Below are 20,933 nucleotides of genomic sequence, written 5' to 3' on the forward strand. Positions count from 1 at the left end.
GTGCACTTTACTGGGGACTGACAGTAAATCAAATGATCAACAACCAAACCGTTTAGAGAGGGTCCAATGGATATTTAATTTAAAGACCCCTACCTGATTATTATCCCCAGCTACTTACATATGTATAACACAAAAAATAGGGGGGTCTATCAGCTTAGTTATGTGGCTGCACTGTCAATCCGAGTTAACAGAATCTCGGGGTGGATAAGTCACATCAAGACAGCTTATTTCAAAACAAGGTGAACACTATAAGTATAGGAAAGACCAACACGGTACAGATCATTCATACATGGTTGACAAATCCAAAACAATTAGCAAAGGGTTACCATCAAATTGACTCAATGATCAGTCCTATCATATGGCCAAACCCCGGTGCAAATCAGGCTAGTCCCCTGATCATTGGGACTTCAAGCGCCGCACCATTGGTTGCTGGTCAAGGATTTCGTCCACCCATACAAACAGACCAACAACGATGGCTGATCTTTGATGGTAAAGTGAGAAACCGTGCAACAGAAAAAATAGTGACTTTAAAATAGGATGGAGTGTCCTCCTATTTCTAACTCTACTCTACGGACGAACTGCACCTCCTAATTAAAAACATAGAACAGTGCAAAAAAAGGACAGTCAACAAATATCTCTCTGATAACGGGCCAGCATGTTTCTGCCTAGCGGGTATTTTATCCCATGGCATTCGTCAGGGCCTCTGTTCTTACAATAGTTGCACTAAGTAGTGATGAAACAAAAGAAACACCACCACCACCAAAGTGAAAAAGTAGGATGTAAAAGGGTTGAGTGCGATACAACCTGTACCAACCAATGACATTAACCCTCCATGTCAGATAGGAAATGCGAATTCAATGGAGGAAAACGCATAGTATTATAAACTTACTATGTCAATCACCTATACAACGTGTTTCACCAAAAACAGTTTCAAAGAAAATATTGTATTTATGCTCACCCTTCATGGTAGGGAAATGGACCTCACCTCACCTGGACCTGGCTCAGGTTCTACGAGTCCCCGCAGGCCATAAATATAAGAGGTAAAACAGAAGTAGAGCACCCATAGAGCATAATTACACAGTCTATTCCAGTGCCCAGCATTCCTGTCCATTAGATCCCCTTACATCTAGGGTCCAACATGTGAGGAGACTCTAGTAACTGAAGTATGTGTGCCCAGCCCCTTAGACTCCCAGGTCTACCTTCCAACACAAATATATCCTCATAGAGGTAAGTTATCTATTCATAGTGGGACTACTACTGAGTTGCAGACTCTAACAACAACATTCTTTCTGGCTGTGTTATCCATACTGAGCTTCCTTTGGCTTCTCAAACAATGAATCAGCTATAGACTCACCTATCCGTCGGTACCTCAAAGCTCACATCTGAGTCTTGGGGGAGGCACCGACCTGTAGATGGTCTCTCCTCAAATAATTAACTCGGGGTTTGTTGGTATTGTAACCCTCCGCCTCACTTGTCAGAATAGCAACAATAAATGGCAGTTCTTTACTCTCAAGAGCGATTATTTTGCCATCCCCAGTGCTTATCTCTGCTGAATTGGTAGCAAATAACCGGAAAGCATTATTATTAACCCCGTTTGTTGTAAAGTTAAAAGCGCACTACTTTACACTCGAAATCTCACGGGAATTCACGCTCTAAACTACAGCATGAGGTCATCAGCCCCATTTTGGTAGTTCGTTAGGTGATATTATACAGTGATGATCGAGGGTCTATTACAGCTTCCGGTCGTTTAACCAGGTCCGATCGATGGCAGTGACCCAATCAACGCGACCAATAATGTGATGCACTCGGCATTTACGCTGGGTGTGCCGCGCAACCACTCGCATTAGGGACAGCGCTTTCCTAAATACAAGGGACTTTGTCTCGTGTCGAGATCTCGCGAGATCTCTTATACTCTGAACTACACAATGACCTCATGTCGGCCATTGTGGTCGTTTATTTATAAATGACGCTTCTAGCAATGTTTAGCAACCCAGCTCTGTGGCTCACAGTCTTACAAATACGGTATATGAACCCATAGGGTTTTAGGCATTGCTAAATATTTGCATCCATAGTACAAATGCCCACTCAATATGTATCCCCACAGCAAAGGGCACCAAATAAAGAGAGGGGCATCCTCTTGTAAAACCTGGTGGTACAGAATCCACTATTCCTGTGGTACATCTACACCTTTTTTAATGTAGAATGTCAAGATAATGAGGTCACTAATAGTCATGATGGTATATGACACTGTATCTCTTCACTTAGGTCTTCACTACGGTAATGAACCTAAAGCCACACCGCATTGATCTATGACATCTCTAATAGGTGGTAAAATGTATGTCGAAGTACATAGGAAGCGGGGGCTTAGTCTGAGGTCATGTTAGAGTACACTGATCCCTCAAATGGATCGCTATATCAGAGTCCAGGGAATATCGTCGTTCAATCCGATGGTATCGGTCTGGAGCTTATAAATCCATTTTTGTTCCTTTAAGAAAAGGTCACTTGATACATCACTTATATGTCCAGGTATAAAAGGCTTCTCGAGGACTGTCCATTGGAAGTCAGTCTCATTGTGTTGTTTCTCCACGAAGTGTCTTGTGAGTTTTGTGTGGGACTTCTTGCAGCGAAAAGAGCTCTTGTGCTCTAACATTCTCGTGCGGACTTTTCGGGTTGTCATACCCACATATCTCGTAGAGCAGCTGCATGTCAACATATAGATTAAGTTATTGCTGTTGCAGTTGCTAAAAGTGCACTGCACCCGTGGTCTATTGGTACCAATGTCTATCTCACTCGTATGTTTTGTCTGGGGGCAAACTGAACTAGTGCCTCATGGGTGGGGCCCCACCACCGGAGGGAGATTCCACAGGGTATCGCCAATTTTCTTCATGGTTTCTTTCGGGCGTGTATGCACAAGCCGGTCCCGAATGTTGCTGGCCCGTTTAAACGCAAATAGGGGCTGCGCTATCTTGTCCTTACTATGATTGAGAATGCGCCAGTGTCGCCTCACGATTTTTTGAATACTGTTGCTCCTAGTATTAAAAGTACTCACAAAAGTGAGTCTTTCTAACGGTGGTTTTGGAGTAGAAGGTTCAAGGAGGGCTTCTCTGTTGTTATTCATTGCTCTTCTCCTTAACCTCTTGATCAATGAACTGGGATAGTGTCTTTCCTTCAGTTGTGTGCACAGGTTACTGGCATGCGCTTCAAAGTCCTCCTTTTTCGAGCAGTTCCTTTGAACTCGAAGGAACTGCCCTTAGGGTAGATTTTGGCGTAGGGACTTAGGATGATAGCTCTCGTAGAGGAGCAGAGAATTGCGCGCCATAGGTTTCCTATAAAGCTCACTCTGCAAACCTGCAGGTGTGGCATAGATAGACAAATCCAAAAAGGCAATCCTCTCTTTATGCGCCTCCATGGTGAATTTGAGATACTGGTTCTGACTGTTAAGCCACAGATGGAATTCTTTGACCGAGTCTAAAGTACCTCTCCACACCACCAACACGTCGTCGATATAACGCTTCCACCACCTAATCGAGGGGTGGAAGGGGTTGGTGGGTGTCAGTACATGTTGTTGCTCGAACTGATGAACATATAGGTTCACCAGGCTCGGCGCAAAAACGCTGCCCATACTAGTACCAGATATCTGGAGAAAGATTTTGTCCTCATATTTAAAGTCGTTCATTTTCATGGCCAAGGTGGCTAAAGCCATTATGAACGGTACTGGTGTGATTGTCTCACAGATATTATCCCTCAGGATGGATGTTACAACTTCTAAAGTCTCATCCTGAGGGATAGAGGTGTACAAAGATTCTACATCGAAAGATACCAATAGGTCTCTTTCGGTATCAAAGTCTATTTCAGGGAGGACACATAGCACATCTTTAGTGTCCTGCAAATAGGTGGGCATTTGTTGTACAACGGGCCGTAGAAAAATATCTACAAAGGTGGAAAGCGGCTCCAAAGCAGACCCTATTCCTGAAATAATGGGCCTTCCAGGTGGAGGTCTCTGTGGTTTGTGCACCTTAGGTAAATGGTAAAAGTAAGGTGTTACAGGATGTTTAGCAACTAAGAAAATAGACTCATTTTGGGTAATCCAACCCTCCGACAGTAAATCAAATGAGCCAATCATGGGAACCAATGACAGGTACACTTTACATTGGGAGCACTTGCACTGCGGCACGGATTGGCCGTGGCGCAGTGCTCTGAGCAGCTAACACTAGCAAAACATCTGAGGCACATCAGCAAACAGTGGAAGGGAAACTCACGCCAAGGTGCCAGGTCTAACATGGCCCATGTGGTACTGTCTGAAAAATACAATTAGCAGCGAGATAGTGCTCACATTGAATGTTGTATCTAGTCCTAGGGGGGTATCCGCGTAGGGATGAACAGACCTACCCCAACCAAGGTGGCGTTCGTCATCATCGGGGCGTCCTCCGTGTTGGGGGGGCGGTGCAGCACCCAACAGGCCCTTTGATGGGTTTCTTTGATCGAGGTCTTTTATCAAGCGTTTTCCGGTCCACAGAGTTCTTCAACACATTCCCTGGTTCCACTGGAGCGGGAAAACTGTGCTAGGTGGGGAGAGGGTTTGTGTTCTGCTGATATTAAATTTGCCTACAATTAGCCTAGATCATTATTTTTAATGCTGGACACTATCCTTGGCTTGACTAAATGGAAGAAGGACCCCCAAGCCTTGCGTAGCCTGTGAGTCTGTGATGTGGTCATTGGCTGATGAGGAAGCGGCCTCCTCGGTTGGTGAGGGTCTGTGCATACTGAAGACGATATCCTCTGGACCTCGATACAGCACTCAACGGGAGCAATGTCTCACCCTAAACTTTGTTTTCCACTCAGTACTGCAGAGGACATCACATGCTTTGGTTTGTATAGCCTTAAATCCATTCTTATCCAAGATGGCCGCTTTTCCAGCAATTGTTCTCAAAGTTTCTGAATCCATGTAAATAATGAAAGCAATGTCACCGAGTTAAATGTCGACGTGTTTTTATTATGTTTAGATGTTTTTGCAGCATGGAGTGACTAGGTACAACCATGGGGTGCTCACTGTTTATATATTTTTCACAAGAAGGTGGTAAGTCTCACTTCACTTTTACACGGTCTCTTCGCTCCTTCACCATTTCCATCACAAAGGAACTGGGCAGGGACCCCAAACTCCACCCCGCAGAGTCATAGCCTTTGGAGGTAGCAAGAGTTGAGGCCCCTTGAAAGTCCTCATGTGTTACATAGTGACATGTCCTGGTCCCCTGGTCTGGTCCGAGCTGAGGTGTCCCTTGTCTTCTCTGCAGTGGCCGACGCCGCGGACGCCGTGGACGCCCCGGACGGCGAGGATGCAGAGGCCTTCCCGGAGGGCCTGGAGGCCTCCATAGTCTGGCGTTACTCCATGGACATGAACGGTGGCACAGACACCATGAACTCCCAGAGCAGCGCCGCAGCACAGCGGAAGCGCCAGCATCACAACAAGCACAAGGGCCAGGGCAGCACCGGGGTGCACCGCTCCCCACGGGCACTCTACTGCCTCGGCCTCAACAACCCCATCCGGCGGGCCTGCATCAGCATCGTGGAGTGGAAGTATCCTTGTTGTAAGGCTGCCGGGGGTGGGATGAGCAGGGATTAAAGAGGAGAAGAGAGAGGGGAGAGGAGCAGGGATTCAGGAGGAGAGGAGAGAAGGGAGAGGAGCAGGGATTCAGGAGGAGAGGAGAGAGGGGAGAGGAGCAGGGATTCAGGAGGAGAGGGGAGAGGGGAGAGGGATTCAGGATGAGAGGAGAGAAGGGAGAGGGAGGAGAGGAGAGACGGGAGAGGTGCAGGACTTCAGGAGGAGAGGGGAGAGGGGAGAGGGATTCAGGATGAGAGGAGAGAAGGGATAGGGAGGAGAGGAGAGAGGGGAGGGGAGAGGGGATTCAGGAGGAGAGGAGAGGAGGGAGAGGAGCAGGGATTCAGGAGGAGAGGAGGGAGAGGAGCAGGGATTCAGGAGGAGAGGACGAAGGGCTTCAGGAGGAGAGGGGAGGCCAGGCTTTAGGAGGAGAGGGGAGCAGGGCTTCGAGAGGAGAGGCGAGAAGGAGGAGGAGCAGGGATTCAAGAGGAGAGGAGAGAAGGGCTTCTGTAACAAAAAGGAGAGCAGGAAAGGGAAACTGGAGGAGGCAGAGTGGAGATTGGAGAGAAAAAGAGGGCAAGAAAACAAAGATTAAAAGAGAACAAGCAGAAAAAAGAAAGAATTATAGTGAACAAAGAGAGAGGGAAGATCAAATGAGGCAGCCAGGGTCACATTTAGGAGAACCTAAAGGGGACAGAGATAAATAGAGGATGTGAACAAAGTGAGAGTGAAGATTAAAGAAGAGAATAAATGAGAGACAACATTGATCCATATAGAGAACAAAGCAAGAGTCGTTTCTAAGAGAACATAAATGGGACAAGGCAAAGATTAAGAGAGAAGTGTTCAGAGCAGATACTTATTTTAGGGAAAGATGACAAGAAAACAAAGATTAGGAGAGGACAAAGGCTAGACATTAAAAAATTGATAAAGTACTGAAAATAAAAGGGCTTGCATGAAGGATAAAAGCAGCGCCATACATAGAAAGGGGTGAAGGAGTAGACGGGAAGAGTGAGGAAAATTAAGATGAAGGAATAAGTTAAACTGAGAGATTTTTTGCGTAAAGGAAGAAGGGCTGTGACGCAAGGGACGATGCGAAAAGTATAGAGACTGGTAGAAGGGGTGAGATTGAGAACCAAGGGCAGAAGCTAAAAGAATAGAGCTTGGTGGAAGGGGCAGGCGGACATGTACAAGATTAGATCAATGCATGGATTTACCAAGCAAAGCATGTTGATATAAAGACGGTCACTATCGGGCCGATTCACAGAAATAACTTAAGACAAAATCCTAAACTTACTACTTTTGGAATTCACAGAAGTTAGGATTTTGTCTTAAGTTTGCCTTAAGGCAAACTTAAGACAGACTTAAGTTAGGTTTTTGTCTTACGTCTGTCTTAAGTCCATCTTAAGTCTGTCTTAAGTTTGTCTTAACCCCTTCCATGCTGATGACGAACCCCAGCCGTCATGCACTACGGTGCTCGTGTGCTGATGACGGCTGGGATTCGTCACGGCCCGCCCCTGTTCGTGTTCTTTACAGCACACCAGGGGAATCGCGGCCGCATGGAAGGGGTTAAGACAAAATCCTAACTTCTGTGAATACCAAAAGTAGTAAGTTTAGGATTTTGTCTTAAGTTAGTTCTGTGAATCGGCCCCTATAAACCTGGATTTGTAGCAACCTCACCCTAGGTGCTTTCCTGTCCATTCTCACCTCTGGCGGTAGTACACGCCGTGGTGGGGGATAGCGGGCTGGGCTCATTGGCATTATGGTGAATTCAGGTGGGTTTGGAAGGACTTTTGGACAGCCATGTAAACTGGTCACACGTGTGGGGTTTATGATTTAGCCAGGACAGTGGTCCCCCTCGTATATACTGCACTCCTCTTGAATCGTAAAGACGTTTGCCTCCATTCAAGTGCCACAAGCTCGCTTGTCTCCTTCAGTGCTGCGTGGAGAGTTTGCATCTGAGTGGCCTCGAAGCTCTGACAAACTTTTGCAGAAATGTCACAGTAAGTACATAGAGTCGGGGACCCCTCACCTCTGTGTGCACGCTTCTCACGGTCCAGTTGCACAGGGTTTGTTCTGATTCTCTTCCAGGGGATCCTCATCAATAGTCAAAGGCTCTGAATATTCCCACCCATGGGCGGGGACCCCGGAGTACCTTAAAACATATATAAAATGATCTATATATACTCAGCTCTATATATATATACATATATATTATTTTTCCACAAGCCAATGCAGCCTTCAAGAAAAGCAAGGCTAACCAATGCTTCGGTAATCTGCTTTAGCATTAATAGAAATATACTGTTTTTAATTCTTTAATACATACACATAGGAAGAAGAAATAGGAGGACAAAGATACGCCTGAATTCTCTTTAATGAACTGCAGTATGCAATGTAACATAGCAGGCATTGCTAGCCCTTTGGCTGCATTGGAACCATAACAGCATAGAAACTGAAAAAAATGAAAGAAAACTGGCACAGTGCCTTTAAGGCAGCCACGAACCCCAGCTTCCCATCATGCTTCAGGGGTGACAGATCAGTTGTTCTTTCTGTCTCCTTCGGTGAGGACCCAGGAGTATTCAGCTCTGAATCTTTTGGGCTTTTTGTCAAAATGTTTTCTGCCACTGCCATCAACAATATTGAAACACTGCACGTCGTCGAAGACTACACCGTCGAAGACAGTGGCAAGTTCAACGTCTACCCATCGTCTGCACTCACCGGCGATGTCAACCCAGCAACGGTCAACGTCGAGGAGTCGGTCACCATTGGAATTGACACAATGCTCAATGTCGAGACATTGGTTTCCGTTGGCGCCACCTCAAAGGCGTTCAACGTCGAGATTAAGTCCTCCGTTGCCATCAACCTGGCGGCGGTCAACGTCGAGGCCTCGGTCCACATTGGAGTCATCTCGACAATGATCAATATCCAGAGGACGGTCTCCTTCGTCATCTCCCCGTACGACGTTGAGACATCGGTCTCCGTCAACGGCTCCACGTCTGATGTCACAGCACCAGTCTCCATTGACTGGTCCTCATCCGAAGACCAAGACCCCACCAGTGGTGTGTCACCTGATGTCAAGTCACCAGTCTCCCTCTCCCAACATTGAAAATTCAAACGCTGTCAGCGGGTTCCTAGAACTCGACGCCGGCTCAAGATGTCTCGGTGGTGCAACGTCGGCCGACATCTAGGCACTCATTCCTGTCAGCGTTGACACACCAATCTCAATCAGGAAGGGGCTCAAAATCCATCCATTCAGCGTGGAAGGGACGCTCAGTGTCTACAGTTTCACAGTCGAGATCACCACAGGTGCCTCTGTTGACGTCGAGCAGCTCCATTTCTCCCTCCCCTGAGAGGCAAACACAGAAAGGGGCACCACAGAAGGCAGATCTTCCTGGACAGCAAGAGAAGAGAGGACAGAGATCACCTTCTATGCACCTATCTCCCAGATGGCTGTTACCAATGCACCACTGGCAGAAATCTTCTACAATGCAAGTGCAGCAACCTCTGGACTACTCTAGGCCTCTGCACAGATCGTCTCTGCTTCGCTTGGTACAGATGGTAGACCTTTCTTCAACTACTTCTCCCAGAGATCGAGAATGTGCTCGGACAGCAACTCCATCACCACGAAGGAGGTCCCCCGCACGTAGCCATCAGAAAAGACATAGATCACCTTCGTGGTCCTCATCCTCCATGCATACTTCGAAAAGGAACTATTCTCCCACCTTGAGGTACGGTCCACCTTCGAGAATCTCCCCAGTGGATGATATTAATACCTTACACAATGTGCTGGCTAGAGGGGCGCATACGTTGAATATTGATATGCCCACTCCTCAAACATCATCCTTTGTTATGAGACTTGGCATCAGATGTTACCAGCGAGACCATTGCTACCTTTGGTACCTGGGCTCCTTCAACCAGTCATGGGCACCTTCCTCATGCCAACATCACTCAAGACTGCTCCTGCGAGGATCTTGAAGAAAAAAAGCCCCCTGAGCAAGATCCACTGTTCCTGAGGGGGGATCCTCCTTTGGACTCCATAATTATTGCTGCTACAAAGAAGATGCATGTTATGAAGAACAAGGGAACCCAAATAAAGTTGGTCCGGGACCTTGGGTAATCAATTATTTCTAAAGACAGTGGTCCCTAGACAAGGAGTAATGAGAGAAAACAATAAATATAGACCCAATCAGTACTATATTTTACAGCTGTCCAGCCAGACAGGTGTTTTTAATATATAGTTGCTTAAATATACACAAAATTCAGCAAAAAACAAATAAAGTGGGACACAAGCCTGTATCGAACTTAGTGGGAAGGAAGTATAACATGAAACAAAAAGGCTCAGGCAGAGTATATTGTTTGTATGAGACACATGTTGGTAAGACAAACACATTATAGTGGCGACACCATTACAAATAATAAGTATTAAATAAAGAGGTGTACATGGTGTACAACAGTCGACTGCGTTTCGACCCTTATAAAAGATAGAGGATCATCATCAGGACATTAACAATGGTATGCCTGTATACATTTTGTCTAGATCCAGGTCAGAGTGACTTGGAGGAGGTTTGTTTCAGGCGAAGACCGAGTAGAAGTCCAGGCCAAGTACAAGGGGAGTAAAGGATGCAGACAGCCATGGCTGCGGTCTGTGCAGTTGCATGCTGGGTTAGAGTCGACCTAATAAAGGCTGTAACAGCTTAAAGGAGGCGTTTGAATTGTTCACGCCGCGGATCAGTCCCGAAATCAGAGTGGCCTATTGCAGTGGGCTGCTGTATATCAGGGTCGGCACCTGTGAGCTGCGTCCGCGGTCTCTAGTGACAAGGAAGGGGGTCGAGTCCAATCTGTGAACAACCTCTGTTACAGCATGTCTTGCCTGTCGGGATCTGGGATGTCCAACTGCACAGACCGCGACCGCGGCTGCCTGCTATGCTAGGGTGTAAACACTTGACAAGTAGCAGAATACATAATCGGGGCTGGTAAAAACAATCCCACCCCAAGCCTGAATGCCTACGTGAGGAGCACCATTCCTCGAGCGCGACCCTTTCTAAAGCCCTCAAGATAGAACAAGCGTTCACACCTGTCCTGACTGCGAGTATCCTCTTTTTCATTGACGGGCTACTGGCCCTAGAGCCCTTTACTCACCACCTGTGGCTCTTCGTAATCGGGAGCAACATAGATGTTGTTGTTTCCACCTCCAGATCTGATGATCCGAATGAAAGGCGCATTACATGTCGTGGATACCGAGGCAAGACTTCCATGGGGCCATCTCTGCTGCTGCTTCGTATACCGGGCTCACTAAACCAGGCTCATTGTTGGGCATTACTTACAAGAGAAATTGATTCTAGCCTTCCAAAAGCATCCCCGGCTTCAGTTGCTGGTGGGATCCCTGGATCCCCTCTGGGGTTCGAACTATCACTTCCATCGAGGCTTTTCGTAAGATCTTAAGGGCCGGCTTCTTTAATTATGGTGGGTGCCTCTATTTTCTCTGATCTTGTGCCGGGGAGCCACTTGGGCAGCCAAGAGAAGGACACCTTGATGTGAGGGGAAATCAAAGACATTGTTGAGTAAAAGAGAAGTGTTTCTAAACTCCGGGTCGACGCACACAGGCTTGGGGTGGGATTGGTTTTACCAGCCCCGATTATGCATTCTGCTACTGGTCAAGTGTTTCCACCCTAGCATAGTATTTCCACGCTCCCTGCCAGAGTTTCCTCACGAGATATTGATTGCCCTGAACATGGATGGTCCAAGTCTTTTTTGAATTCGGACAGGTGTTCTAATACTTTTTTTCCTTAAACCCACTTTGAAAGGACGCAAAAATCCAGATTTAAATGTGAATTTCCACTTTGATACCTTTATAGTAGTCAAGACTTCTGGTAAATTTGGGAAAGAATAACTTCTAAACTCATGTAGAAAGAGAAGAGAGGTTTGAGGGGTGACAGGAGGGAGGGAGTTGTGAAGGGGGAGATGGAGGATTTTTCACCCTGGTGTGTTTTTTTTCTTTGACTCCGCACCACTTTTCAGACCCTTCGACATTCTTATCCTCCTCACCATTTTTGCTAACTGCGTGGCCTTAGGGGTCTACATCCCCTTCCCCGAGGATGACTCCAACACCTCCAACCACAACCTGGTGAGTACAGTGTGTGCGTGTGACTGTGTGCATTGCAATATCAGGCCCTACAGTGCCTCCTTCTGGGATATACAGGGACTGCAAGATATGCACGGCTCACTACAGTTAATGCTGAGATATCAGGCCCTACAGCGCCTCCTTCTGGGACATACAGGGACTGCAAGATATGCGAGCCTCACTACAGTTAGTGCTGCGATATCTGGCCCAACAGCTCCTGATGCTGGGATATACAGGGACTGCAGTGCCGCGATATCAGGCCCTATAATATCTCCTACTGGGAGAAACAAGGCCTGAAAGGTATGTGATCCACACTGCAGCTAGTGCTGGGATACTAAGCCCTGGAGCGCCTCCTGCAGGGAAGAAGGAGGACTGCAAAAGACACAAGCCTCACCACAGCTAGTGCTGAGATACTAAGCCCTGGAGCGCCTCCTGCAGGGAAGAAGGAGGACTGCAATCAACACAAGCCTCACCACAGCTAGTGCTGGGATACTAAGCCCTGGAGCGCCTCCTGCAGGGAGGAATAGGGACCACAAACGACGCAAGCCTCACCACAGCTAGTGCTGGGATACTACGCCCTACTGTACCTTATGTAGGTAACGCCATGGCTGACATGGAGATGATGAGGATCAAGAACTGAGAAAGGGAGCACAAACTGCCCACTCTTGAAAACGATTCCCTGGAAGCACCTGGAGAAGGAAATGCACAGGAAGAGCAGAGTCTTTTAATCCCTAGAAATTAGTTGGAAATACTCAGAACTGCTTTTGTTTTATAAATGAGACCGTCCCTGTGAAGGACTCGAACACATCGAGCAGAGAGCCAGAAGAGAGACTCAGCCTATGGGGGTGAGAACATGGATCAAACACTGAACGGAAGGAATGATGACTGGAGCTGATCGAGGGATGCGGCCCAGAGGATCAGGATACCGACCCTTAGGAGAGCATCCGTCGAGCCTCGAAAGAGAAGCAGTGAGCTCAAGAAGACGGTCACATTCCCTCCATCACCTAAGCAGCTTGAGCACTGCATATGTACATTGGCATTCTGGGGGATCGAGCTAGAGAAACCGTCGGGAAGATTTCCTAAGCTATCCTGGGAAACCAGACGACCCACAGAGACAGCCCACTTATGGTCATTCAGACCAAAGAGGCAGCCATCGCTGAGGGCCAGCGCTGAGGGCCAGCGCTGAGGGCCAGTGCTGAGGGCCAGTGCTGAGGGCCAGTGCTGAGGGCCAGTGCTGAGGGCCAGTGCTGAGGGCCATCGGTGAGGGCCAGCACTGAGGGCCAGTGCTGAGGGCCATCACTGCGGCCATCGCTGAGGGCCAGCGCTGAGGGCCAGTGCTGAGGGCCAGTGCTGAGGGCCAGCGCTGAGGGCCAGTGGTGAGGGCCATCGGTGAGGGCCAGCACTGAGGGCCAGCACTGAGGGCCAGCGCTGAGGGCCAGCGCTGAGGGCCAGCGCTGAGGGCCAGCGCTGAGGGCCAGTGCTGAGGGCCAGTGCTGAGGGCCAGCGCTGAGGGCCAGTGCTGAGGGCCATCGCTGAGGGCCAGTGCTGAGGGCCAGGGCTGAGGGCCAGTGCTGAGGGCCAGTGCTGAGGGCCAGTGCTGAGGGCCAGCGCTGAGGGCCAGTGGTGAGGGCCATCGGTGAGGGCCAGCGCTGAGGGCCATCACTGCGGCCATCGCTGAGGGCCAGCGCTGAGGGCCAGTGCTGAGGGCCAGTGCTGAGGGCCAGCGCTGAGGGCCAGTGCTGAGGGCCAGCACTGAGGGCCAGCGCTGAGGGCCAGTGCTGAGGGCCATCGCTGAGGGCCAGCGCTGAGGGCCAGTGCTGAGGGCCAGTGCTGAGGGCCAGCGCTGAGGGCCAGTGGTGAGGGCCATCGGTGAGGGCCAGCACTGAGGGCCAGCACTGAGGGCCAGCGCTGAGGGCCAGTGCTGAGGGCTATCGCTGAGGGCCAGCGCTGAGGGCCAGCGCTGAGGGCCATCGCTGAGGGCCAGCGCTGAGGGCCAGTGCTGAGGGCCAGCGCTGAGGGCCAGTGCTGAGGGCCAGTGCTGAGGGCCATCGGTGAGGGCCAGCACTGAGGGCCAGTGCTGAGGGCCATCACTGCGGCCATCGCTGAGGGCCAGCGCTGAGGGCCAGTGCTGAGGGCCAGTGCTGAGGGCCAGCGCTGAGGGCCAGTGGTGAGGGCCATCGGTGAGGGCCAGCACTGAGGGCCAGCACTGAGGGCCAGCGCTGAGGGCCAGCGCTGAGGGCCAGCGCTGAGGGCCAGCGCTGAGGGCCAGTGCTGAGGGCCAGCGCTGAGGGCCAGTGCTGAGGGCCATCGCTGAGGGCCAGTGCTGAGGGCCAGTGCTGAGGGCCAGTGCTGAGGGCCAGTGCTGAGGGCCAGTGCTGAGGGCCAGCGCTGAGGGCCAGTGGTGAGGGCCATCGGTGAGGGCCAGCGCTGAGGGCCATCACTGCGGCCATCGCTGAGGGCCAGCGCTGAGGGCCAGTGCTGAGGGCCAGTGCTGAGGGCCAGCGCTGAGGGCCAGTGCTGAGGGCCAGCACTGAGGGCCAGCGCTGAGGGCCAGTGCTGAGGGCCATCGCTGAGGGCCAGCGCTGAGGGCCAGTGCTGAGGGCCAGTGCTGAGGGCCAGCGCTGAGGGCCAGTGGTGAGGGCCATCGGTGAGTGCCAGCACTGAGGGCCAGCACTGAGGGCCAGCGCTGAGGGCCAGTGCTGAGGGCTATCGCTGAGGGCCAGCGCTGAGGGCCAGCGCTGAGGGCCATCGCTGAGTGCCAGCGCTGAGGGCCAGTGCTGAGGGCCATCGCTGAGGGCCAGCGCTAAGGGCCAGTGCTGAGGGCTAGTGCTGAGGGCCATCGCTGAGGGCCATCGCTGAGGGCCATCGCTGAGGGTCAGCGCTGAGGGCCAGTGCTGAGGGCTAGTGCTGAGGGCCATCGCTGAGGGCCAGCGCTGAGGGCCATCGCTGAGGGCCATCGCTGAGGGTCAGCGCTGAGGGCCATCGCTGAGGGTCAGCGCTGAGGGCCACTGCTGAGGGCCAGTGCTGAGGGCCATCGCTGAGGGCCAGCGCTGAGGGCCATCGCTGAGGGCCATCGCTGAGGGTCAGCGCTGAGGGCCAGTGCTGAGGGCCAGCGCTGAGGGCCAGCGTCTGAGGAAGAGCAGCAGCATCAGAACTTCCAGGTCTGAGTGCAAAAAGCAATGTCGGGGCAAGCAAAGCGCACACCCTTGGGGCATCCTCTGAAGGGGTTTGTGTTTAAAGCCCCTCTAACTGGCTTCTGGATATCAGAATGAAAGAACAACTGAGGACACAAAAAGACTCAACGCCCTTGAGGGAAACAATAAGACCTGTCAAGAAACGTGTGTGATGGAGCCCGGACCTTTCCTTGGACACCCAGCGAGACCGGCCACAAGACACAGACCCAGCCCTCCCCACACCCGTTGCATCTGCGGTGGGCGTGTACGTAAACGGTCCCTCCAATTGTGGAAACTAATATTGTGTGGATTATCTCCCGCTTCAGTCCACAGCAGCTGCGTTATGTCCTTCACCAGATCTACACAGCCCCAGTTGTTTGGTCTCTGCATCCTGCCTCCCATTCATTCGCTCCTGTGCTTCTGGGTGTGTTTTGTTCACTTTGTGATCTCAAAGTCTTTGCTCTTTATTATGATTGCTCGGGTTACTCTATGTCTGGCGGATCCTTCTGTTTCTGGTCCATCTTGTAAGCGGCTGTGATGTTTCCAGTGAGTTCACAGTGTTGCAGGCTTCTTAGTATGATTAGTTGTGCTGTGAGTAAATGTTGACTTCTTTCTTTATGTTGTAGTGTGTTGTGTAGTCTGCATGGTGAGTGGATGTAGATTTCATAATCTATGTATTTATTGGTGGTTGTGTGTTGATCTGTATGTGCTGTGATTGGTTGTGCCTTCTGAATCTGCACCTTGTTTGGGTGTGGGCTTCTCTATCTGAGCTGTGAATGATTGTGGGTTTTCCACTTTGTGGTGTGGATAGAAGTGTGTTTCTCAGCCTTTCATCTGCTTGGTTGTGTCCTTGTCAGTCTGTTGTGTTACTGGCCTGGACAGAAGATTCCTTGTGAGGTGTCCGGCCGCCTGTGTTTGATCAAAGGGTTGTAAGCTTTGTTTAACTCTCTTTGTGTCGCTTTAGGAACAAGTCGAGTACATCTTTCTCATCATTTTCACTGTGGAGACCTTCCTGAAGATCATGGCCTATGGGCTGGTCATGCATCCCAGCGCCTACATCCGCAACGGCTGGAACCTGCTGGACTTCGTCATCGTGGTGATTGGGTGAGTGCCCTGGAAGTTGCACCTTCTCCTGCATAACTGCGTCTTGTTGTGTTTTAGGTGGCAGCTACCTCTAGTGACGTTCATATGGACCGCTCTCTATCTTGAGGCTGCTATCCTCCCACAGCCCCCTGGTATCCTGGGTGCCCCTCTTTTGTTTATGTCTTACTCTCAGGGTTTTCCTTTGCTTCTCTCTGTGTTTACAGATCCATGGTTGAGTCAGTTTAGGGGCTTTCTTGGTTTCTTTCTCTTTTGCTAGGCTGTAGGGTTATACCTGTCGGTGTTTCTCGGTTTTATGCACATTTCTTTCTGTTTGTTTTTCTGTGTATTAAAGATTTTGAGGTGATTATCATTGTGTTTTTAAAGCCCTTTGGTGTTTCTCTTTGTGTTTTCCTCTACTTTAATTTTTTCTCTTTGGGTTTCAAGGATCTTTGGTTGTTTCTCTCTGTGGTTAGTGTTTCCTTTTTTTTGTTTGCAGTCTCTTCCTCTTTCTTTTCCTGGCTGTTGAGTTATTTCTTCCTATGTTTTTCCAGTTGTGGGGCTGCTTCTCTCAGTGTTTTTTATGTCCTCCTTTATTTTGGTCTCTGTTTCCACTGTTTCCAGGATCCTCTATTTCTTCTCTTTCGAACTTATGGTTCCTCGTTTGTTTCTCTCTGTGTTTACAGGTTTTGAGTTTATTATCTTTGTGTTCTCCAGCATTGGATCTTTCATATATTCACGTGCTTTAATCATTCTCGGTCATCAGGCCGGTAATCTCTGTGAATCCCCGGTAATTTTATATAGCAGCAAATAGTGTTTAAATGGCTGTAGACTCAACAACAGTGTTCGTTTCGTGGCACGTCCTGTGCATTTGAAACAGCCCAAAGTTCAGCCAGTGAGGAAGGGGCTCCAAGCCCTCCTCCCTCCTTGTAGGCCACCGTAGTTCAGATTTAGTCCCATGAGTGTGAGGAGAGTTCTTTATGTACAAATGGCCTCTGACTGGGGAGGAGGGAGGGACGCTCGTAAATGTACCTGAGATCCCAACGCTAAGGGATTGGAGTCATACGTGAGTATATGATGTAGTGGACCTTTCATATGTTCACATGCTTGAATCAGAATAGCTAGCAGTCCATTACAGGTACAATAAGGTGGAAGGCAGGGTCCCCTTTACTGAAACAGGCCGTGGAGGACTACCTGCCCCGCTGATGTGCCTGCCCTTCCTGGGAGGTGCACAGCGGATATCTTGACAGCGCCCATGAGCATAGAGCTCTGAAGTCATCACCGTGCTCCCGGTGGAGTGTGTCCTCACTCTGGAATCAACGCTTGGACTGCCTGCCGTTCGTGGGAGCTGTGCAGCGGATATCTCGACAGCGTCCATGAGCATAGAGCGCTGAAGTCATCACCGTGCTCCCGGTGGAGTGTGTCCTCACTCTGGAATCAACGCTTGGACTGCCTGCCGTTCGTGGGAGCTGTGCAGCGGATATCTCGACAGCGCCCATGAGCATAGAGCTCTGAAGTCATCACCGTGCTCCCGGTGGAGTGTGTCCTCACTCTGGAATCAACGCTTGGACTGCCTGCCGTTCGTGGGAGCTGTGCAGCGGATATCTCGACAGCGTCCATGAGCATAGAGCGCTGAAGTCGTCACCGTGCTCCCGGTGGAGTGTGTCCTCACTCTGGAATCGATGCTTGGACTGCCTGCCGTTCGTGGGAGCTGTGCAGCGGATATCTCGACAGCGCCCATGAGCATAGAGCGCTGAAGTCATCACCGTGCTCCCGGTGGAGTGTGTCCTCACTCTGGAATCAATGCTTCGACTGTATGTCATTCGGCCAGGCAGAGAGATCCCTGACACCCAGTTGATCCGATGAACTTTTTTTGTCTTGTCTATTTAAAATCAAATGCACTTGTTCTTTTCTAGGAATGCAAATTTTTTCCTGCTGATGTGGGATTTGGTCAAAATGAGCCTAGACTGACAGGTTCTTTTAAATGGACGTCCATAGGGGCTTTAGGCATCAATTCCGGGTTAGTCCAAGATGTATTTTGCCACTTGGCGTTGTATTGCTAGCGGTAATTTTTGGAAAGGCATCCATGCTCAGTAAATGAAGTCTGCACTTATTAATAAAGAATCATCCTTAACTTGATAGCCAGACTGAATAAATGGACCATTGTTCTCAAGTTGCTTTCATTCATATATCTTTTTTGGATGTTTCTCTTGAGTCTTCTGCTGTTTCTCTACGTAAATCCTGGTTCTCCTCTTGCTCATGTTTGTTTTACCTGGTAGTTTCTCTCAGATTCAATTTTCTGCACGTGTTCCTCTTAGTATGTCCTGGATCCTTAGTTGTTTCTTTCTGCTTTTCTAGTAGTATCAGTTATTGTTCTCTGTTTCCTAGTTCTCTGGTTGTTTTCTCTGTTTCCTAGTTCTCTGGTTGTTTTCTCTGTTTCCTAGTTCTCAGGTTGTTTTCTCTGTTTCCTAATTCTCAGGTTCTTTTCTGTATTTCCTAGTTCCCAGGTTGTTTTCTCTGTTTCCTAGTTCTCTGGGTGTTTTCTCTGTTTCCTAGTTCTCTGGTTGTGTCAGAAGTGTACCTGAATTCCTGCGGTTCTCCGTGGGAGCAGACGACTTGAAGGGAGGTCCCAGCTGAATAATTCCCAACTCCCTCACCTCCCTGAGCCCGGATCTCTCCGAGACCAGGAACGAAAGGGAAAGGGGAAGGGGATAGACAAACAAGAGAGACGTCCACACAGGTGTCTTCTGGGTCTTCAGCACAGCATGTTTCACCTAAAACATTAAGGACAACATTAATACCATTCCAATAACCACTGGCCTATTCTAGCGCTAACTCCCTCAGGACTGGTCTCATACCTTGTGCTTGTGTGGAATTAGCTGCTCTCTTAGATTGTCCAGTATCTCTCTCAAATGCTGAAGATATTTTAGTACAACAGTTCGGTGTCTGGGGCTACTCCTCTGGTTGATGAAGAAGATAAGGTGGTACACAGCAGTATTAATTATATGCATACAATTGAATACCCCTATCTACTGGAGCACATGAACGCACTCTCGAGTGATGATTGAGGAGATGAGAAAACCCTCGACTACCAATTCATCCAAAAGTTGACTTTTCTTAGGTTGACAAAGTTCCAGAACAGTGCAGGAGTTACCAACACCAGTAACTAGTTTCTCAGGAATACACAGTAATAGCTTGGAGCGATACGCAAATAAAGTCTTTGCAATAGTCTCTCAAGATGACATTACAGTCTTTAACTCTCAACTCGAAACACAATGGAAACCTCCTACTTGTGGTTCCGACGAGGTTCTGGATTCTCCCCGCAAAGCCGACCCTCAGGATTCCGCTCAAAAACCTGAAGCAGGAAGATCTTCTGACTGGAATAACAGGATACCGGATTGAACTCAGCTCCAGGATCAGAAGTGACAGGAATTGGGAATAGGCGCAGGAGCACCTCAGAATACTATATCCGTCACGGAATTCAATGAGAACGGAGGTCTCAAAAGACGGAAATGGAGGGGGGAAGGATGGGTCAAAAACCCCGCATAAATGGTAGGGTCAAAACTCAGTACATTACGGAAATTGGACGAGCCTCAGAAAGAAGCGACCGTCCGTCAGAAAATGACAGTTGAAGTGCGCAGTACTGAAAGAACGAGCGCACGAAATGGCCGACAGTCAGCTGGAAGCTAGAACGCTGACCGCCGTAACATAACGGCTCACCCGGAACCAACCAATCTAGACTGCCCTCAGTTGCGCTACTCGCTGACGCCAACTCCACAAGGATAGAGTAGGTATCGGACCAGAAAGCTTAGGATATCGTGATCTCCTAGACTGATTTTGACTTGCTGCAGTTCGGGACCTGACAGGTTGTTTTCTCTGTTTCCTAGTTCTCTGGTTGTTTTCTCTGTTTCCTAGTTCTCTGGTTGTTTTCTCTGTTTCCTAGTTCTCAGGTTGTTTTCTCTGTTTCCTAGTTCTCAGGTTGTTTTCTCTGTTTCCTAGTTCTCAGTTGCTTTCTCTGTTTCCTAGTTCTCGGTTGTTTTCTCTGTTTCCTTGTTCTCAGGTTGTTTTTCTCTGTTTCCTGGTTCTCTGGTTGTTTTTCTCTGTTTCCTGGTTCTCTGGTTGTTTTTCTCTGTTTCCTAGTTCTCAGGTTGTTTTCTCTGTTTCCTAGTTCTCCGGGTGTTTTCTCTGTTTCCTAGTTCTCTGGTTGTTTTCTCTGTTTCCTGGTACTCAGGTTCTTTTTCTGTTTCCTAGTTCTCAGGTTATTTTTCTTTGTTTCCTGGTTCTCTGGTTGTTTTCTCTGTTTCCTAGTTCTCAGGTTGTTTTCTCTGTTTCCTAATTCTCAGGTTGTTTTCTGTATTTCCTAGTTCCCAGGTTGTTTTCTCTGTTTCCTAGTTCTCTGGTTGTTTTCTCTGTTTCCTGGTACTCAGGTTCTTTTTTTCTGTTTCCTGGTTCTCAGGTTCTTTTTCTGTTTCCTAGTTCTCAGGTTGTTTTTCTCTGTTTCCTGGTTCTCAGGTTCTTTTTCTGTGTCCTAGTTCTCAGGTAGTTTCTTTCTGTGTTTGTGGTTGTTAACTTCTTTCTTTCACTCTTTCCAGGCTCTTCAGTGTGATCCTTGAGCAGTTTTCTCACAAGCAAGGGGACGCCCATCACATGAGTGGGAAGCCGGGCGGCTTTGACGTGAAGGCCCTGCGGGCATTCCGTGTCCTGCGACCCCTGAGGCTTGTGTCCGGAGTGCCCAGTAAGTCTTGCTCACTCTCTAGAACGGTGTCCAGCTCAGTTGTATTTTGTATCTGAGATCACTCATCTGCTGCCACTCAGTCCTGCTTAAAACCGGATAAGCGGACGCTGCCTCAAGGGTCAAACGTGGGGCTATTTTGTGTAAATTTGCCACAATTGAATTTTGGAAGCTCTAGATTAAAATGAGGCTAATTAAAAAAAGTATGTGATCAGTAGTAGGAGGTACGTGAGA

General features: G+C 49.1%; 1 protein-coding gene across 1 annotated transcript in view; it reads left to right on the top strand.

Moving 5' to 3' along the window:
* Positions 1 to 20,933, top strand: part of CACNA1F (calcium voltage-gated channel subunit alpha1 F) — a 291,317-nt gene that overhangs the window by 14,758 nt on the left and 255,626 nt on the right. The window contains exons 2-5 of the mRNA XM_086940156.1: positions 5,292 to 5,574; positions 11,612 to 11,717; positions 15,852 to 15,991; positions 20,560 to 20,702. Of these exons, the coding sequence (XP_086796282.1) occupies positions 5,292 to 5,574; positions 11,612 to 11,717; positions 15,852 to 15,991; positions 20,560 to 20,702 (672 nt within the window). The remainder of the gene's footprint in view (positions 1 to 5,291; positions 5,575 to 11,611; positions 11,718 to 15,851; positions 15,992 to 20,559; positions 20,703 to 20,933) is intronic.

Source organism: Lissotriton vulgaris, chromosome 10 (genome assembly GCF_964263255.1).
Source record: "Lissotriton vulgaris chromosome 10, aLisVul1.2, whole genome shotgun sequence".
Taxonomy (NCBI): Eukaryota; Metazoa; Chordata; class Amphibia; order Caudata; family Salamandridae; genus Lissotriton; species Lissotriton vulgaris.